This window comes from Oncorhynchus masou, chromosome 5, assembly GCF_036934945.1.
Source record: "Oncorhynchus masou masou isolate Uvic2021 chromosome 5, UVic_Omas_1.1, whole genome shotgun sequence".
In the NCBI taxonomy this organism is placed as follows: Eukaryota; Metazoa; Chordata; class Actinopteri; order Salmoniformes; family Salmonidae; genus Oncorhynchus; species Oncorhynchus masou.
This window is the reverse complement of record NC_088216.1, coordinates 50,812,191-50,832,253: the sequence shown is the minus strand read 5'-3', so window position 1 is coordinate 50,832,253 and position 20,063 is coordinate 50,812,191. Positions and strand designations below refer to the sequence as shown.

The 20,063-nt window shown below is 43.1% G+C and overlaps 1 protein-coding gene across 1 annotated transcript; it reads left to right on the top strand.

Annotated features, from left to right (window-relative positions):
• The first annotated feature begins 5,909 nt into the window (after nt 1-5,909).
• On the top strand, nt 5,910-19,424 carry LOC135529260 (eukaryotic translation initiation factor 4E transporter-like). Its single transcript, XM_064958107.1, has 19 exons — nt 5,910-5,918; nt 6,348-6,491; nt 6,583-6,656; nt 6,788-6,915; nt 7,139-7,398; nt 9,476-9,668; nt 10,506-10,675; nt 11,585-11,723; nt 12,480-12,659; nt 12,873-13,198; nt 13,998-14,078; nt 14,279-14,462; nt 15,983-16,080; nt 16,418-16,557; nt 16,661-16,733; nt 17,055-17,169; nt 17,346-17,615; nt 17,862-18,017; nt 18,210-19,424. The coding sequence occupies exons 1-19, from the start codon at nt 5,910-5,912 to the stop codon at nt 18,407-18,409; spliced, it is 2,940 nt and encodes a 979-aa protein (XP_064814179.1). The 3' UTR covers nt 18,410-19,424.
• The last annotated feature ends 639 nt before the right edge of the window (nt 19,425-20,063 follow it).

Genomic DNA, 20,063 nt, shown 5'->3' with positions numbered 1-20,063 from the left:
AATGATGTAAACCGTATGCCATGGACATCTCAGTCACCAGATCACAACCCAACTGAACACTTATGAGAGATTCAGAGTGGGGCTTGAGACAGCGTAGAATTTTGCGTGGAAGAGTGTTGTCGTATCCCTCCAATAGAGTTCCAGACACTTGCAGAATCAACACCAACTGGTGCATTGAAGCTGTTCTGGCTCGTGGTGGAGCCAATGCCCTATTGAGACGCTTTATGTTGGCGTTTCCTTTATTTTGACAGTTACACGTCGGTGTGTGTGTACCTGCATTTGTCAGTGCTCAACAAGCTGCTCTCTCCAGTAATTCAAGCAGTAGCTCTGTAGTGACGTCGGGCCAGAGAAACTACTTTCAGAATTACTCTTCTAACACGCAACACACTAGTTGTCTGGGAAGTAAAACAAAACATGTGTATGGACAGCGTGCGTCGCTGAAATTTGCCAAAAGGAGCCTGCCAACCTGTAGTGGGTGTGTGTCATTTGCATCTGAAGTACCCCCTCTTCAGCCTCCTCCAGACGTTGCTGCCAGAGTATCCAATACCTGCCTGTAAGATACGGAGAAAACACATAACATAGCAGATGTGGTACTAACTCCGGAACAATTCAATTCCAATAACTATTACTTCCTGGGCGAGAACTTCATGTGTGATAAATGGTACGTACAAGACGCATAACAACATAGAACACAAAAACACGTAGGATACAGTATAAAGGATTAGAAGCAAGCACAGGGTATATACACACACATGTATACAAATGAAACCTTCAAAATTGTACTGATACTAATGCAGGGTGAATATACTAACATGGATATTATAGTACTGTAGCAGCATAACTCTTACAGTGTGATGATGATGCTGGACAGCGATGTTCTTGTTGAGTCGATGAGTATCTGAGCAATATTAAGGGCCAGACTTCTCAGACCAGCGTGCTGCAGACAGAACAAATTAGAGACAGAAAGTTAAGGAATACTCTGTGGTACAGCAACATGTCTATGGACCGAGTATAGCAGAAATAATTCAGAAGTGCTTTGCTCCATCTCACCAATAGATGGCGGTGTTGACTTGCTGCTGCCTGATCCCTCTGACTCCCACATGCACAAGTCCACATCTGCACATAAACTCAGGAAATTCACTTAATCTTCTTGCAATATGTTCCGAAGTATGATGTTGAGGTAGATGAGGGCACATGAAGTTAACCATAAGGTGAGCATTGCTAATGTTGTTCTTGCAATGGTGTGTGACTTCACATCTGTCAGTGTGTGTGTGGTAGGATAGTGTCTCCAGCGCTATGCTGTATGCTGCATTGTGCCACATGGTCAACACCCTGCTCTCTGTAGTCCACTTCTCCACACATACCAATACCTCAGGACCAAGCGGAGTTGCCAGGCTCACACAGCAACAGCTGAAACACAGGAGGTAGACCAATACATGAGGGTTAACAACAACAGAAAGCAATGGTAATGTGAACGCAAGTTCTTGAAGACAACAGGCAGATCTGTAGTATGTGTTGGAGACAACCCAAGTTTGGCTACAATTGTCAATATAAGTTTCTGATATCCTAAACTGGGAATATATTATCCTGGACCATGAATGCCATCCAGTGATTGTGATAAGAGGTACAGTAGTACACATGATTAACAGAAGATGGCACCTTGTGGTTTCCTCTTAGCTTGGCGGAGGTGAACATAGCTTATACAGGCATGAACGTAGTGCCTATGACAGAATAACAACATGCATAAATCATACAATTATGCGAATGGACATTCATTGCAAATTGTAATTCACAGACAACAAGGTAGTGAATGTGTTTTTTGAGGGGCGATGAGGATGTGAGGAATCAAGGAAAGATTAATTGAAAAAGAGCCACATAAATATTGATGTAATCAATTCACCTTACTCTGTAGAGTCAGAGCCCAGTGCTTGGTCCTCCATATCACATGCATCATACCTCCTCCACATCCTAGTCTGCCACATAGTCCACACCCAACTGTATTGGGGGAAACACACATCAGCAGTAACACAGGCTGCCTCCTCCCCTTTCACTCACAAATTATTATATTGTCAACACACACATATATATATATATAAAATCACTCACGCAATGACTGTATGTAGGAAGCTCAGTAACCTCCCAGAGGCAGTGTATTGTTCCTGATTCAAAGTAATTCCATATAAAATGAACAAAAATAGCATCTATCAGTCGTAATGCCTCACCATAGAGCTGTGAGTTTCTGGAACTGAAGAGCAGATTCTTGCATCCTGTGTTTCATCCTCATGTACACTTCCCAGCTGTCCCAAGCCACACGCAGACACAGCCTCTCAGCTGGCATACAGGAGCAACTCGTTACTGCTTTTTTGTAATAATATCATTTCCACAAACAGACTTTCTCCATAAGTACTGATGGGCATGTATGGTCACCCCACAGCTGAGCAGCATGTAGAGGGTAGAGCCGGACACTGACCTGTAATGGCACTCTGCCCTCACTGTGAGCCTCAACTCCCTCCTAGCTGTCCACCACTCATCCTTCCAGCCTCGCTCTGTGATGTTAGCGAACTCAGGCTACACACAGTGGATATATTAACAGCATAGTATCAAGAGCTTTACCAATGTTATTTCCCCACCATTTGGAATTGACATTGCAATGTATTATAAATTCAAGCAGTGATGTAATATGTCTGTAATCTATAGGCTATTCCTGAGAAAGTGCATCTGGCATTGTAAGGATAACCCCATCCAAAAGTCTTCTGTATCCATAGTTTGAGGAACTCCATGCAAGTTGCCTGGAAGAAAGACCGATTTCAGGGATGGCCAACTCGTCACTAAACATACAGTACCTTAAATCAGTGGTTCCCAACGTTTTTCGGTTACTGTACCACCAACTGAAGTTTGCTCTGGTCAGGGGGTACGGGTACCCCTGAAATACGTCCTCGTATACATTTTACCGGTAGGTTTATGGTCTCATGAGTAGTCTCAAGTACCCCCATGTGGATAGGTCAAGTATTTGTGGTTAGTGCCATTTCGAATCGTTGGGACGTCCTAGCCCTTGATCGTGACTCTCAGATCCGTTACATAACACATGAGAGTCATTAGACTCTTATATTTTTTTTATTTGAAGGATTATTTCTCGTTGATGAAAGATAAGGGCCATGTTTCGAAAGCCGTATCGCAAGCGATGATTATTGACGTTTCTAGAAACGAGTCGGGATTGTAGCTAGTTCAGGTGAGGTCGGCGTGGGCGAAGCTAATTAACGTCAGCCGGAAACTGTAGATCGAAGACAGAACATCGCCTAGATTTTGAGAGCTACACCTACCCTAACCATTTTAAAATGTCAACTTCAAATGGGGTAGGGACGTCCCAGAGATTCCAGATAGAAAATGCAATTTATTTGAAGGGGGTACTTCTCACCCTATTCTCGGCGCCTTGTCTTCCACCTTGGTTCCAGGTGTATCCGATTTTATAACTGGATATAGCAATGCGTGGAGTTCCTTTTGTACCAGATATGTTTGGTTTTTGGGTTCCTCTACCTCTAGAAGTTATTGCCACAACAGTTGCCTAGCTAACAACACGAGAACACTAACGTTACTCACTAGCTCGTACTACTGGCTGTCAATCAGATAACTGACTTCTTCAACTAGCCGAACAGAAATCACCCTTTCATTATCTTCATATGAATAACTTAGCTTCCATTACATTTTTTTAAATTCCCTAACTAGTTTGACGTCTATAACTAGATTTCCAACCAATTTGGGGCAGATTTTCATGCGAACAACCTCATCTGCCTAAAACAATATGCATTTTCCCACCAGAGATGTTTTCATCAAACCAAAGATTATGGAAAACTGACAAGACTTAAATGTCTCTCCGCCCTAACAATGGGAGTCGTTGTTCACAAAGTGGCACGGCTGGCTGTCTAGTTCCCGCCTATTCTTTGGATTGGTGGATACATCTATTTATTGTTATTTGTTTTTAATATTCGTTGAGGGTGGTTAACTTCAACCGCCCATATTCAATGACGAGAGATTATATGCTACAGCCACATTACATTAATACGACGTTAAACCATCTCGAGACAACTCCAATATAAAGTGTTTTTTTCTCAAAGTTGCTGGGATGTCACGTGTCCAAATTATATCAGCATACGCGTAACAATTTAAGCATTACGAAACTTCTATTCGATCAAATAAACCTCAGGTAGAAAATAAGACATTACATTTTCGTTGAACAAATTCGACACTCTCACGGTTTAATTTTCGCTTACATTTTTTTGGGCTGAGTAAACCCTCTCGTTTAGCCTTTTCCTCTGTGATCTGTCGCCACATATGGTTTGTTTACGTTTCCTCTGTTGTGGTTGGATGGGGTAGGCCTACATCTCTATCCAGTGGTCGCGTCGGGGAAAACAGCTGTTGCCAACCGAAACATGAACTAATCCTAACTCTTTTCATAACCTTAACCTCATTCTCATAACCTGCTACATTAATTCACATATCCTGCTGCGTTAGTTCTCGTAACCTGCGACGTTAATTATCCTGACTGCTATGTAAACAAACCATCTGTGCCCAAAATTATCAGTATCACCACACCTGCTAAATTAGCTATATTTGTGTCATACCCAGTGAAATTAATAAACATGCGGATCTTTATGATGGAACCAATGACGGTGAAGTTACTACCACTCACAGTGACCGCGTGTTGTCTTGCAAACGTTACTGTAGCAACCCTCTGTACAAATACTGAACTGATGAGCGTGATTTAAAGTACATCGAATTTTACCCTAAAATGACAGGATATGGTATCATTTACAAATAAATAAAAAAGGTGGATGTGTTGCGTGCCATTTGGTTGGCCTATACGTCAAATCATTAATTAATGAAAGCGCTAGTTTGTTTTAAAAAGTAAATTGAAAGTATGTCAACGATCGATCAGTTTGGGCTTTCATCGATCCGCTTTGTAATGTCAACAATTAGCTGTCCATACATAATGCCTGATATGAAATTACTCAATCGTAAAATACAAGCAGTCGTTGATATTTCATCTAAATTAATATATATTAATTTCGTAGTCAAAAGAGACTATATCAAAGACAGTAATGGTTTAAATTAATGATTTATACTATTTTATATGTTTGAGTAAGGCACTATATAATCCTACGAAGGACCCTCATTCAGAAGCGGTGATCGGAGAAAAATCACTGCTACGACTGAGAGAAGAGACCAAAGAGAAGTATATTTCGACATTCGAATACAATCCCAGGAAGACGCTAGTGTACATTCGGATTTCAGTTCGTAGAAATATCACGGGCGTTGGCTGTTTGACAAAATAACAACCCTAGCTGTTTAGAAAAACGTATCGCACTTATTGGAAGGCTTTATCTCCAGCAAGCTAGCTGGCTAACTAGCCATAGAGTTAGTTTAGCTAGCAAACATAGCTAGCTTCTGAGTCGGCTTCAAACGTTTTCTAAACAGTATTGTAAGTTAATGGTTACCTTCTACATGTATAAGTATCTGCAATTTATCAAGAGTGATATGATGGCCTGTTTGTTTGCTTTGTTAACGTTACATATGCACTCGGCGTTTATCAATTGAGTAGCCGAACACACACGTCAACTAGCTATCGGATTAGCCGACAAGTCGCCTTTCAGGCTAACGAGCTAAACTAAAGTTTTGGCAGCTAATATTCGCTAACTAGTTACCAGTAAACCAAACACGACGGTCGTGTAATTTAGCTAATTGTCAGCCGTCCATCAAATATTTGACGCCGGTCTTGTAAATTGGCATCAACACATGCATTAGCTACATATGCCAACGCAGTTTTGCTAATTAACTACGCAAATATGCTAGCTAATTTACCCTACTACCAGTAGATTGACAGCTTGCTAATTAATTCTGGCCAGTTTCCTAGCATGCTAATGGTAGCCAATTTAGCTACTCTATTGCTATGATTTAGTTTGCCTGTGCTGCTCAGGTATGGATGACATGTTGCCAGGCCAGCTTCCTTTGGCGAATTGGTTGAGTCGGATTTTTTTTTCACCAGTCCACATCGAAGCCCTTGCGCTAATGTCGTTAATATACCTCGGTGCTTAATGTGCTATGGTATAGATTTTTCGACTAATTTCATTGATCTAAGCTTGTTGCGTTTTACTATTGTATCGATATTACTACACAAACTACATTTTAAAAGTGTGCCAATACGTTGTTTTAATGTCTTTGCACGTACTTTATCTGCAGTGTCTTCCTGACCAATATAGAATTACTTTTATGTTTATGAATTGTAATTACTTTTGTTAAGCCTGTGAGGGTTGTCATACCAGCATGTCGTTTTTCAACAGGTCAACTACTAGTCTCAGAAGCTATACATTAGCCCCCTAAAAGAGTCATGGAAAAGGGATGCTTGTGTAGAGGAGCAGGAGAATGGTGACACAGTGGTGGTGAAAGACCAAGTGGTCAAGGAATCAACAGGACCATCCCCTTACAGATACACCAAGGTATTTGGGAGATATGGCTAGTATAAGTTGCTAGATGTGCAAGTTATTAGATTGCTTCATGGACTTAGGTTCACATAATGTGTTCTTACAGGAGCAGCTTTTGGAGATAAAAGATTTCCCAATTTCTAATGAAAGGCCAGACTGTCTTTCTGAAAAATATGACAGGTGAGTGTTTTACTTTGTCACACTTTGGATTAACTTGACACCCTACAAAGCTTATAGTCTTAGCCAATCATGTTGGTTCTATGCTAATTGTTGAGTTTGTCCCTCTGGTTTGGTCTTACATTTGGCTACAGTGATTGTGTTTGGGACCCCGAGAAGTGGCATGCCTCGTTGTACCCAACCTCAGAGTGCAGCTCTCCTGTGGATGGATATAAGAAGGACTTTGTGGATGATAGGGTCCCTTTAAAACGTAGAATTGCAGGTAAATAAGCTGTGTAGTATATTATATTCAAAGCTCATTTTCAAATCCCTGTGGCATACATTTTAAAATCATCTATTGCATATTCATTAAGGGTTGAGTGGTTTTAAGCTCAAATTATTTTGGCTACCCTTACAAGTGCCATATTGCTTACACTTATATGCGTTGTAAAATACAACATGAAGCATTATAGTGGATGTTTGTTCCTTGTGACGCTGTCGATCAGATCCCCGCGAGCGACTAAAGGAGGATGACCTGGACGTGGTGCTCAGCCCCCAGCGTCGTAGCTTTGGAGGGGGCTGTGTTGGCAATGCTTTGCCTGCACCCACCCGTCGCCCCATCAGCCCCCTGGAGAATAAGGAGAACGAGAGTCTCAGGCTGGGTGGTGCGCGGCGCATTGGCAGTGGCCGCATCATGGCGGCGCGAGGCTTCGAGAGGGAACCCCGCATGGAGAAGGAACGGGACTTCAAAGATAAGAGGTTCAGGGTTAGTGTCTGTTGCTTCCTGATCTGCATTCAATTTAAACTATTTTTCCTTTTAGGGCTATTCTATCTATATGTTCCGACCCCACAAAATGGCAGTTACTTGTGCCTCAAGGAGAGGCATATGTTCTGCGGTAATCTAAATGACAATCATCAGGAGCTGTGTACACTCCATTATTTCTTCTTTAAAGCTGCAATATGTAACCTGACCAAATTTGGGTAGAAATGTGAGTTGTAGATCTTTCTCATTGAAAGCAACTCTAAGACTCTAAAATAAAGGTAAAAAAAGAAAGGTATCTGGTCTGTGGGCTATTTCTGTTTACTGTTCTGAAGTTTATTTTCTTGTGTGTTTTACTTTCGGATTTTTCACAGCAGTTTTAGACGGTACAATGGTTCTCAACTATACATTTCTTGTTTTGTCACAAGCGGAAATTAGGGGAACTATTGACTTAAGCAAAAAGGAAACGGCTGTGCGATTTCTGCATATTGCACCTTTTTAAAATATCCCATGGTATTTAGCAGCGTGTTAGATTCAAAGTTTACCAGTGACTCAATTGTTTTAAAGTGTATTTACCCTACCGTTTAAACATTTGGAGTCACTTAGAAATGTCCGTTTTTTGAAAAACTTTTTTTTCCATTAACATAACATCAAATTGATCACAAATACATTGTTAATGTTGTAAGAGACTATTATAGCTGGAAACTGCTTTCTATTTTAATTTTATCAGCAACCATCATTCCTGGGGTTCCAATGGCATGCTGTGTTAGCTCATCTAAGTTTATCATTTAAAAAACCTAATTGATCATTTGAAAACCCTTTTGAAATTGTTAGCACAGCTGAGAACTGCTGTGCTTATTAAATAAGCTATAAAACTGGCTTTTAGACTAGTTGAGAATCTGGAGCATCAGCGTTTGTGGGTTCGATTACAGGCTCAAATAATGGCCCGAAACAAATGTCTATCTTCTGAAACTCGTCAGTATATTCTTGTTCTGAGAAATTAAGACTATTCCATGCGAGAAATTGCCTAAACTGAAGATCTTCGTACAACGCTGTGTATTACTCCCTTCACTGAATAGCGCAAACTGGCTCTAAACAGAATAGGAAGAGGAGTGGGAGGCCCCAGTGCACAACTGAGCAAGTACATTAGTGTCTAGTTTGAGAAACCGATGCCTCACAAGCCCTCAACTGGCAGCTTCATTAAATAGTACCTGCAAAACACCAGCCTCACCGTCAACAGTGAAGAGGCGACTCCGGGATGCTGGCCTTCGAGGCAGAGTTGGAAAGAAAAAGCCATATGTCAGACTGGCCAATAAAAATAAACAATTAAGATGGGCAAAGGAACACACACGGGACAGAGGAAGATTGAAAGAATGTGTTATGGACAGACGTTTGAGGTGTTCAGATCACAAAGAACATTCGTGAGACGCATAAATTATTTTAAAGATTCCGGCGGAGTGCTTGACACCATCTGTCAAGCATGGTGGAGGCAATGTGATGGTCTTGGGGTGCTTTGGTGGTAAAGTGGGAGATTTGTACAGAGTAAAAGGAATCTTTAAGAAGGAAGGCTATCGCTCCATTTTGCAAAGCTATGCCATACCCTGTGGACGGCGCTTAATTGGAGCCAATTTCCTCCTACAACAGGACAATGACTCAAAGCACAGCTCCAAACTATGCAATAACTATTTGGGTAAGAAGCAGCCAACTGGTATTCTGTCTATATAATGGAGTGGCCAGCACAGTCGCCTGTGGGAGCACCTTGACCATGTGGTACGTAAGTGCCCATCAAGGAAATCTGACTTGTGGGAGGTGCTTCAGGAAGCATGGGGTGAAAACTCTTCAGATTACCTCAACAAATTGACAACTAGAATGCCAAAGGTCTGCAAGGCTGTAATTGTTGCAAATTGAGGATTCTTTGGTGAAAGTTAAGTTTGAAGGACATTTTCAATTAACCATTATTTATAACCTTGTCAATGTCTTGCGAAATGAATAGGAAATAGTCAACTAATTTCATGTTTTTATAGAAATGCCCCTTTCCATGTGACCCCAAACTTGTGTCATATATAATATTTTTTTTCTGCAGCGAGACTTTGGGGACAAGCGTGTGTTCAGTGAGAGGAGAAGGAACGAAGCGGAAGAGGAGCCAGAGTGGTTCTCAGGGGGCCCAACCAGCCAATCAGAGACTATAGAGCTCATTGGCTTTGACGACAAGATCCTGGAGGAGGACAAGCGCAGACCCAAACGGTCCAGGAAGAGGACTGACTCTGTGAGAGAAGGCATGTCATGCTGGGTTCTTCATACTTTAACTTTTGGATTGTCCCCCAAAAGGATCCCATTGGCTTTGCAGTGTTATGGATGCCATGTTTTATTTTCTTGCGTTTGGTTCAGGCTTGATATAAGTAGACAACATGGGCTTAAGTAAACACTTATTATAAATAATTTTTTACTGAAGTCTATGTTAAAGACATGCACTGGTACTTGGACTTTTATTTTTTTGGACCTCCCACCTTGAGCTGTTTGTGAATGTGTAGTTCATACATGCAGAATTAGTCTTACCTCAATTAGCCATGAAATCCCTAGTTAGAAAGCAAATGTTTTCCGGAAGATCTACAGCACAATTTCCACTACACCCACGTGAGCCAGCCCCCCAGCAATTTGAGTGTCAGCCATTGAATGAACACGTAGTAGAGCGAGGGGAGCCTTAACGTGGTGCACATCTGTACATTTTGACGTAGTAGGCAATTTTCTGGGACAGTTGGCTCGTGGGTGCTACTTTCAGAACTACTGGCTTAAAAGCATACAAAAGTACTGTAGAATATCCAAATTAACTTATTGCAAGTCTGAATAGGCTCCTTGATGACTTGTTGTGCATTTATTTTTGAATTATGACCACACTGATGTGAGGGTCAATGTTTGGTTCATGAGCATAGTAATGTTTCTACCTTTACAATGTACAGGTATGTCTTTAGGTGGGTTTTTTTGGGGGGGGGGGCTCCAGACACCAGACACCAAATGATCAGTAGAGTACTTTCTGTATGATGTTACTGTATGCCATTGGATTGTTTACGGAAAGAAGCTACCCTGAATGTTAATTTGCACTCTGTCTATTGTAGTGGAATGTAATGGTGGGCTTGCGGAGGAGCCGGAGCAGGTGGTAAAAGACTCCCACTCTACAGCAGACCAGGAGGTCCCACACCCAGTGGTCCTCCCAGAGCAGACATCTGGAGACTTTGACTTCAATGAGTTTTTCAATCTGGAGAAGACCATGCCAGGACTGGCCTCTGTAAGTCCTGGGGAGCACTGCATGTTTAAGGTGTGTTTTGGGTGCTAGAAGTTGTGCTCTCTGGGCTAATATCCACAGTAATGTGTTCTAAGTGCATCACACACTGGGTTGTAGTTGGCTACACTTGGTCATTTTACTTTTTAAGTGTTCAGTGTAGTTTAAAGGGATAGTTAACTAAAATTACACTTGTTTCCTTAACATGTAAGCAGTGTGTGGACCAAGTGTTTTGGCAGTCCGTGCTTTATTTTCCCTGGCACTGATCCCACATGCACATTTTTTAGCATTTGTTAGCATGTGGAAACTGTGCCATGGAAATCAAACCAAAGCATAGATTGCTGTCATACCGTGTCCACAAAATGCTTACAGGGTAAGGAAACCAATATATTGCAATTTGGGTGAACTATCCCTTTAACCTACACTGGTTAGTTCCATGGTTTTATCACGTGGTACTGTCCTTTGACTGTTTGGATGGGTGGTGGTAACAGCAGTATTGTCACCCTGGCCAGGACTGTTTCTTTCTAAGGTTTCCTTGACGTATTGTGATTTTCCAGTGAAACGTCATAAGGCAACAGGTTTTTACCTCCAGTAGGGTGGTTTTGTTAGGTTTCAGTCAATGCAAATTTATGCCCATCTGTTCCAGTTTATTCAGTACTTATTACAATACCTTGCGAAGGAATCTATAAAAAAGGAAATTAGCTATGGGATAGGGAAATAAAGTACAGATTCAATGAAGAAAGAATACAATACTGACAAAAAAGCACTGACAAAATGCATCCAAAAAAAGCCCAAAAGTGTGCAGATGGACAGCGCCGAAACGTAAGTGCAACCTTTGCTCACACCCACCCTTTAGCAGTCTGCCACTCTGGACCAGCAGCTTGCATCTGACTGGCCTCTGGTTCTGTGTTGCAGATGATAGAGGATGTTCTGGGGGAGGGCCCTGTTTCAGCCAGCCGTTTCAGCCGGTGGTTCTCCAGCAACCTGAGTCCCTCGGGCAGCCGCTCCTCCAGCCTGCGCTCCACCCCCCATGAGGAGCTGGAGAGACTGGCTGGTAAGAGGGCTGCTTCTGAAGTGAATGTTTTTGATTAATACAAATGTGTTGCCCTCAAGGATCAAACAGTCCCGCCAGGACTTTGCAGGGAGGTTTCGTGATAATTGCGTACAAAAAAAGTGCATTTTTGTATTTCTACTGTTTTGCGTGGCAATGTGGGATATTTGTTGGGAAAATGTGCTGACGAGGGAGAGTTTGACATGTTTCTTGACTGAGCCATATAATGAGGTAAATGTGTAGTGATTGGTTGAAATTGCGAGCCCTCTTTTGTACTGCCATGAGGGTTTTTAAAATATTTTTTATATAATACTGCCATTATTTTACTACTTTATGTGGAAAAAGAGCAGTTATTGTTGATTTTGCAAGAGATGTTGCACATTGTATTTTTTATGTTTTTTGTAACCCAGCATGGAATTCAAGTAAGGGAAATGCATATTGGTACAGCGGTTGCTAAGCAACCTGTGGAACACATCCTAGCAAACATTGGCCCTCTTTTAGTTAAGTATAATTTTATTTTTAAACATGTGAAATTATATGCAGTCTTTTGCATATGAAGGATCACCCTGAAACATTTTTCATATTATAATCATAAAGCCACAACATTTCTGTTTTGATATGGCGGTTCATATTTTTTTTGATAGCCACAATTTCTGAAATTACATACAAACCCCTCTAAGGACTCCATGATGCTTTCTGTTTTGATGACTGCGCATGTTTTCTAATGAGGTTTTTGGAAACTTACTTACCGTTTCTCAGGACAGGACCCCCGCTGCACCTCCCCCAGCCAAATGGGCCCTGTCCCCTACTTCACCCCCATCCAGTCAGTGGAGCACCGGGACAAGGTGGACATTCTGGAGCTGTTACACAAGGCAAAGATAGACCTGAAGCCTCTCCTCTCGAGCCTCAACGTCAACAAACAACGGCTACAGCAGAGCAGTAAGTAGCAATTGTTCGTGTGACCAGTACTTAATTTCCATTGGGGTCGTTTAATTCGAGCACTAAAACATTTTGTAATGGGAAAACAATTGTTTCTTATTAAACAGTTCCAGGCAGTTCCGTGTTTCCATGCTGCCTAATGTCATATGGTGAATTTGCAGTAAGACATGTACGCTTTTCCAACACTTGTAAAGCCCTCATCTTGTCCCCTAGCTAACTCTGGTGTAGTGCTCTCTCTGGAGGAGGTGGAGGGAGGCCTGAAGGGGCTAAAGGTGGGTTCTGAGCAGAACCACCAGTCTCATCGGAAACTGCACCAGAATCCACATCGGGGAGGAATCAGAGGCAGCACCGGCAGTGGCACGCCCTTCATGGCTGAGCACTTGGAGCAGGCTCTAACAGGCGGTGTAGGCCCCAGTGCAGGGCCGCCGAGGCCACAGGCCAGAGACCCTGACATGTCAGCCTTCAACAAGCTGGTCAGCAGCATGAAGGCAAGTGGAACTCTGCCTACCCACCCCAAAGCCAACCAAGTGAACAGCAACGTAAGTGTGCCGCCTGTCCTGTCGGCAAGCTGCCTCAGGTAATGCTGGATGTGTAAACCATAACGGCTTTGAGCTGCATGCTGCTTCAGGTAAACTGACTCTTGCCTGTGTGCTGCTGAAAGTTTGGCCTCTTACATCACATGTAGGTTCTCAAAACCAAATGATGCATGCAAGCTAGCGTCCTAACCATAACTGAACTCCTAGACTAATAGTTGTCAGGTCTGGAAAATGATGGGCATAAATTTGCATAGTTTGAGTTCCACCCAAGAGTTCTGGATTCACATGAACTAACATGTCAATCAAATAATTGCATATGGAAGATTTGTTTATATTTAAACTTAATGTTATCCTTTATCAAATTAGACTGTGACATTTTGGGGGGGGTGGGTGCCCTGGTGAATTTGTCAGGGTCTGTCACTTTGGTCTCTGGGCATGGAGGGATATCTACATTCAAGACCATTTCATTGCCTCTGGCTGAGCCAAGCTATGCTCTTCTCCATCCCAATGGGCTTTTCATATCTGATGATCAATTAATGTTGCATTTTGGTCATCTGCCGCAACGTTAGAATTTAGTCATAAGTTGTTACATATACGTCATTACAATCTCATAATTTTCCATGGGATGATGTCTAAGTAACTTGTATTTGGACATTTGACAACATTGTAGCAATGTCTAACAATGTTAATTGGTCTGATGCAAAACATTTATGCAAGTGAAAAATGCCCAGAGGGATTGGTTTTAAAGGCGTGTCCACAACCAAGACTGCTGCTAGATTCCACGTTCTTCCACCCATTACAGCTCAATCAGCCCACGGACCCTGCTATAGTGCCCCTGCCTGAAGCCACAGTGCCTGCCCCATCGCAGAGGAATGTATTCCAGGTGTGTAGTTTGGGGCTAGCTCGTGTTATCAGGGTGGGTGTGTGGAACTCTGTTAAAATAGTACTTATTATAAGCTGTTGAGTTTGATAGGCTGTAGCATTCTGGTTGGGGTGCTTTCTAAGGAATAAGGGGCTGGTGTTATGTTGTGTGGCTCAGTTGGAGTGTTGGTCCTGTCTGAGCAGTGTGTATAATTGCTACAGGAGCTTCTAGGTGCCCAGGGCCCTCCCCGTAGCGGCTCCCCTACCCTCCACAGCGTGCTAGGCAGCACTGACGCCCCTCCACCCCCTGGGCCTGGTCTTCAGCACAGGGGGCCCTCGCCTCCACTCTTCCTACAGAGGGCACCTTTGCCTGACTACTTCCATGGACGCATGCGGCCACCCGCTGGTAAACATTACATCAATATGGAAGCAAAGGGTGGTGTTAATTTAGGGCACACTAGCTACGGAAAAAACTGGGCACTACAGTGCGACCACTTTTGAATTTGCGCCTAAAAATAGATGTGAGAACTGATCAAGTCAAGTATGAGCACGTGGAGGTTGTGATTTATTGCAACGAAAATGCTGCCTTGACTATTTTCAAACTAATTCTGTGGTTTTGTTTCATTGCGGGTAGCTAATCACAGAACTATACTGAACCAAAATAAACAATAGTTTCAAAGATTTTACTGAGTTACAGTTCCTAATAAGGAAATCGGTCAATTTACATGTATTAGGCCTTTTATCTATGCTTTTCACATGACTGGGAAGGGGTGCAGCCATGGGTGGGCCTTGAAGGGCATAGGCCCACCCACTGGGGAGCCAGGCCCAGCCAATCGGAATTTGTTTTTTCCCACAAGGGCTTTATTACAGACATAAATACTCCTCAGCACCCCCCATTAGAATATCCTGCAGGTACAGAACAGTGCAAGGTGCACCTGCGTAATGATCAAGCTGTTTAATCAGTTTCTTTATGTTTTGGATGGATTATTTTGGCAAAGGAGATATACTCACTAACAGGGATGCAAACACTTTTGTGCACAAAATTTGAGAATCAATCTTTGTGTGTATGGATGATTTCTGCTCATGAAACGTGGGACCACCAACACGTTGCGTTTTTTTGTTTTTGGTCAGTCTGTAGTCTCATATCCCACCTCGTGCAGCAACCTGTTCTCCTGAAAGATTCATTTTTAGAAGCTCACAGGCATGAAGTTTGAATTTATTTGAAAGTCTATTAGTGACTAGTGTTTCTTGGCAGTTTACATCGTTTTCTTCACACGCTAACGTTAAATTGTTTGTCTATCTTTGTTCGACCTTTCTCAACTGCTAGGAAAGAGAAGTCGGTGCATCTAATCTCCAATGTTACCAAATATTTTTCAGCGAAATCGTCTCCTGGCTCCTTGATTAATCGATAGGTGACGTTTTGCCTTGCTGCGGTCCCCGACATAGCGTTTTCGCCCCCCTACCCTTGTTTCCTTCCTGTACGTGCACCGTTGCTGTGACTTCTCCACAGACATCTTCTCCCACTCTCGTTTGCTGAAGAATTGTGTGAAAAATCGCTAAATGCTATTTCTAAACTACCCCAAAAGCAGCCTGAGAAGTAGCTGAATTTGTCTCTTGAATATTTGACCGTTAAGTGGCTAGTGCAGTCTAACTCACAAAATATAGCGACAGTCACTGAGTTTCCAACACTGCTGATCTCAGACGTTTGAGTCCCTCTGTTGCCACAGTGATCACCCACCCCTTAAAGGGGCAGCTGAACATTTCTCACCTAAGTGACTACTTTATTGAGCATGGAACACTCCAATAATGTTTTATTCATTAACTTAGTAATTTATCATAAACACTCTTCCCTCTTTTCATTGTGCTCCTAAATGTTTTTGTGCTCCTTCACTTTTAAGTGATTTTGTCTGATTGGTCTTGTTTCAGGGTACCCTGTTGGTGCGGCGCCCATGATGGGGGAGCAGTTCCCAGATATGCATAGATCCCTCAGCCCTGGACATGGACCCACCCTACACCAGCAACAGGTTAGATGTTGTTTACAGTAAACCTTATCTGAAGCACATCAAATCTATAATTCTTTATGGTGCAACACCCTTTGTTACATCTTGCGTTGTCTTGGTAACCAAACGACTATGGCATGCAAACTGAAACCTGAATTCCATGGAGGGCCAAATGTCTGCAGGTTTTGGTTTTCCCTTTCAATTAAGACCTAGACAACCAGATGAGGAGAGTTCTTTACCAATTAGACCTTAATTCATCAAGTACAAGGGGGAGTGAAAACCCGCAGACACTCAGCCCTCTGTGGAATGCGTTTGACTCGTGGTGTAAGTAAAAACTGGTGGTTTATAACTTTGCCTCCAGATGAGGGCACTGTCCATGGCTGTCGACCAGGCTGACCTGGAGGCTCTGATTAACCAGCAGGACCTTGCTCTCCATGCCCACAACGCCTTCCAGCCCGGTTACAACAAACTGCCTCCGAACAAGGTCTACCAACACAACAGGTGACTGAGTTTTTGCCGCTTTTGAAGTAGGGTTAAAATTTGACATCATTCACAATTTATGGGGGTGCCATTTTACATTTACGTGTGTTATCCGGCAACCCAGGATGAACCGATCCCCTGGTCCAGGCACTCATCCTGCAGGCAGACACTCCCCTGGCAACACAGTCACCAGCATGGTACGTCGAAAGGTTGTCTGCGTTGTATTAATTAGTCGCCAACCAGAGAACCAAAACGGGGCGGGACTACCTGAACTTGTCCAATAAGAAACACTCATTACATTTTTCCAGTGAAAACATTGTAACCTTGTTCAATACCTCCACTGACTCAAACCCATAGTGGTTTCAGGAAACAGCGATAAATAAGCACTTGTCTGTTAAGCTGGACATTTCCCATCTGCTCAGTATTGATCAACTGTCTGGTTTAATTTGCTTTTTATTTTTGAATGCCCTCCTATGTAAGTAAAATAACTTAACTACTGATGCTTGTGTGTTGTACAGTTGTCACCATCTTTCGTGCCCACGTCTGTGATCCGTAAGATGTACGAGACGAAAGAGAAGAGTCGAGATGAGCCAGGTAGTCGTCCAGACAGCAAGGAAGGCCACTCCCAAGAGGGTACGTTCATCAACGGCTGTTTTTGCATGTCAGTAATGACATTGTTTGGGAAATGCATTGAATGCAACCTCAGGTAAAACCAGGTGGAAGACTTCCCATGTCTCTGCTCCTTACTTGTGCAATGTTGTTTCTGCTACTGTCTTGTCTAATGTAGCATTTGTGCGCCTGTGTTATAGACAGGCGCTCTCCCAGCTCTTTTCTGGATGGGATAGGCAGTAGTGGTTCTCAGTTGGGAGGGGTGAAGGCCGCCTCCCAGGCTCGCCAGGACCGCCCCAGGCCAGGCTCTGCCGGGCACCCCTGCCCCATCTACCCGATACCACTGCTATCCCACGGACATGTGCCCATGGTGCGCCCCCCTCCACCCCAGCTCCATCCCAGCCTTGTGCAGAGGATGCTGGCCCAGGGCATCCAGCCACAGCAGCTAGGCCCTGCTCTGATGCAGGCAGGTTAGTACTGGTCTACCTGTTTACAGTACCTAGATATTCTAAGCCATCACATAAGGCCACTGTGACAGGTTTTATAGTGCCAAGATGAGTTGGCCTATTGAAAATGGCACTCATGCCTATATTGCCTGGGGTATTTAGAAAAACTATAGTTGGACTTTGTTTTCAGGATGAGTTTACCTGCAGTGTATGGTTGAGGTGTGTGGAGAACTGCTGAGGAGCTTACTGACATTTCATTTTCCATCCTAGGCATATTTCCACAGCACGTTGACCTCGCTCAGCTTCAGGGTTTGCCCCCTGCCCTGCTAGGACAACCCCTCTACCCCCTAGGGGTGACAGGACACCCCCTCTTACCTCCCCGAGCCAGCAATCACATGCAGCTAATGCAGCAGCAACCAAGACCAAGTGAGTGACATTTTCTGTTCAGTCTGCCGTTGTTCAACATGAACACCTGTTTTGCATTTGTTTTACTAGTGTTTATGCAGAGATGAGGGCACCACAATCTTGGCACAGTGGATCCCTTTTTTAAGGACATTAGTTTCCCAATGTTCCGAATGGCCTTTACTGATGAATTTCATTCTCTCTCTCTCCCCCCAGTGCATCCATCAGTCCCAGGCCACCAGTCGCAGAACCTCGACCCTGACCGGACAAGCCACTCCCAGCAACATGGGGGTAGCCCCACTGGTGTGGGGGGAGCTGGTCTGTCTAAGTGGTTTGGCTCAGATGTGCTGCAGCAGCCCCTTCCTTCCATGCCTGCTAAGGTCATAAGTGTAGATGAACTGGAGTTCAAGCCCTGAGAAGAGTTTCATACAACCAGAATGCTGGATAATGGAAGACTTCATTTTCCACCCTCCTTTCTCCACCTCCCCATTAACAAAAAAGGTGGACTTTAATTTAAGACTAAGCACAGATCCTAGAGAACGAGGAGTGTGTCCATGTGTTGTCTTAAACCTTGAAGTCACTGTTAAGAGTTTTGAAGAGGCCTCAACTTAAGGGAAAGACTGAGTTCTATAAGATTTATTTTCTTTTTTGCAGCATGTTTTGGGATATGTTTTTCTATCTTTTTTTTGCAGTAAAGATGAAGTAAATAATTTATAGGCCCAACATTGTACAGACTGTAGGAATGGATCTGATTCTTCTACCTGTACATAAATATGATTTTGTTTTCTTGGTAAGGGGAAGGTTGTATCTTGATGTTTAAGTGCGGACTGCCGCAGTCAGACGTAGTAGAGCTGTGAAGCGAGGGTAGTGGCGCGTCTTTGTCGTGTCCTGGTAGTTTTATTCCCCCCCCATGGATTTGAACTGCACTGAGAAAGGGGTGACAAGTTCAATGTTTGATTGTGGAGTTGCCCTGCGTGTACCCTCAAACGATGTCCTCCCTACAGCTTGGTCAGTCGGCACTGCCTGCCCTGTCTGGAAAGGTGATTGGAGTGTTACAGGGGGAACAGCAAGTGCTGGTTGTGCCTTTCTGACTCTCAATTCGTCTTTCCATGATTATTTGCATCCCATCGGCTCGCCTGCCTCTTTTTCAACAGTATTTGAGAAGGCATGAGGTCCCTTCTGTCGCACCTTCTCCAATGTGTTTTTGAGAAGGTGAAATGATGCAAGGGATTAAGGTAAGATTTGAGAGCCCACAGCTTTGTTTTCTTTACTGTGTCCCTCCCCCTCTGCCAGTCAGTGGAACAGAGAAGCACTTCTGAATCACGTTATCACATATTTGGGGGTAGGTGGTAGAGATTCAGTTTGTTAATGTGCTATTAAGTTATAAAAGCACAGAATAAATAATGTTCAATAAAAAAATGTATCACAATGGCTTTGTTCTCTATTTGTGCGTATTGAACTAAGATTGCTGAAGCCTTAACACGTGTGCCTTTGAAAATGCAGGAGAATGTGAATACTGCATATTTGAACAATGAGCTGCTAAGTCAGATATCATTTGTGGCATTGCTTGATTTGTTATTGCCACTGGACCGTGACAATCTCACTTAAATGCATATTCTGTTAACGCATACCCAAATGTTGACTCAGCCTACAGCCTACTCATTTGTGGGCCAAGCATGAATTGGAGGAAAAACATCTGCCTGTTTAAAAATATATAAAAATGCTTGCCATTTATTTGTAGAACATGTCATTGGTTGAGCTGGCCAATCAGGTTTACTTGGGTGAATATTATCATAGGTGTACACTTATGGTATGCCCACATCATTCCAACACAAGCTACGTTTTAAGTTTTCCTTCCACATTTAAGTGATCAGTCATTCTAACGAATTATAGGTCATATTTAATTGGAACCACAGGATAGTTTAAAGGGAAGCACACTTTTTTTTGGGGGGGGGCAATCTTATTGAATGTCATGGTGGTTTTACCTTTCTGCTTTTGGGGTGGAAACTGACGATAAACATGGAACTTTACATTTTCAAATGGAGTTTCGGTTCTCGTAATTTATTTTGC

What these genes read in the sequence shown, in the direction of transcription:
- LOC135529260 (XM_064958107.1), top strand. An exon ending in TTTAAAACGTAGAATTGCAG is followed by an intron (nt 6,916 to 7,138) that starts GTAAATAAGCTG and finishes GCTGTCGATCAG; the next exon opens with ATCCCCGCGAGCGACTAAAG. An exon ending in CCACCCTACACCAGCAACAG is followed by an intron (nt 16,081 to 16,417) that starts GTTAGATGTTGT and finishes CTTTGCCTCCAG; the next exon opens with ATGAGGGCACTGTCCATGGC.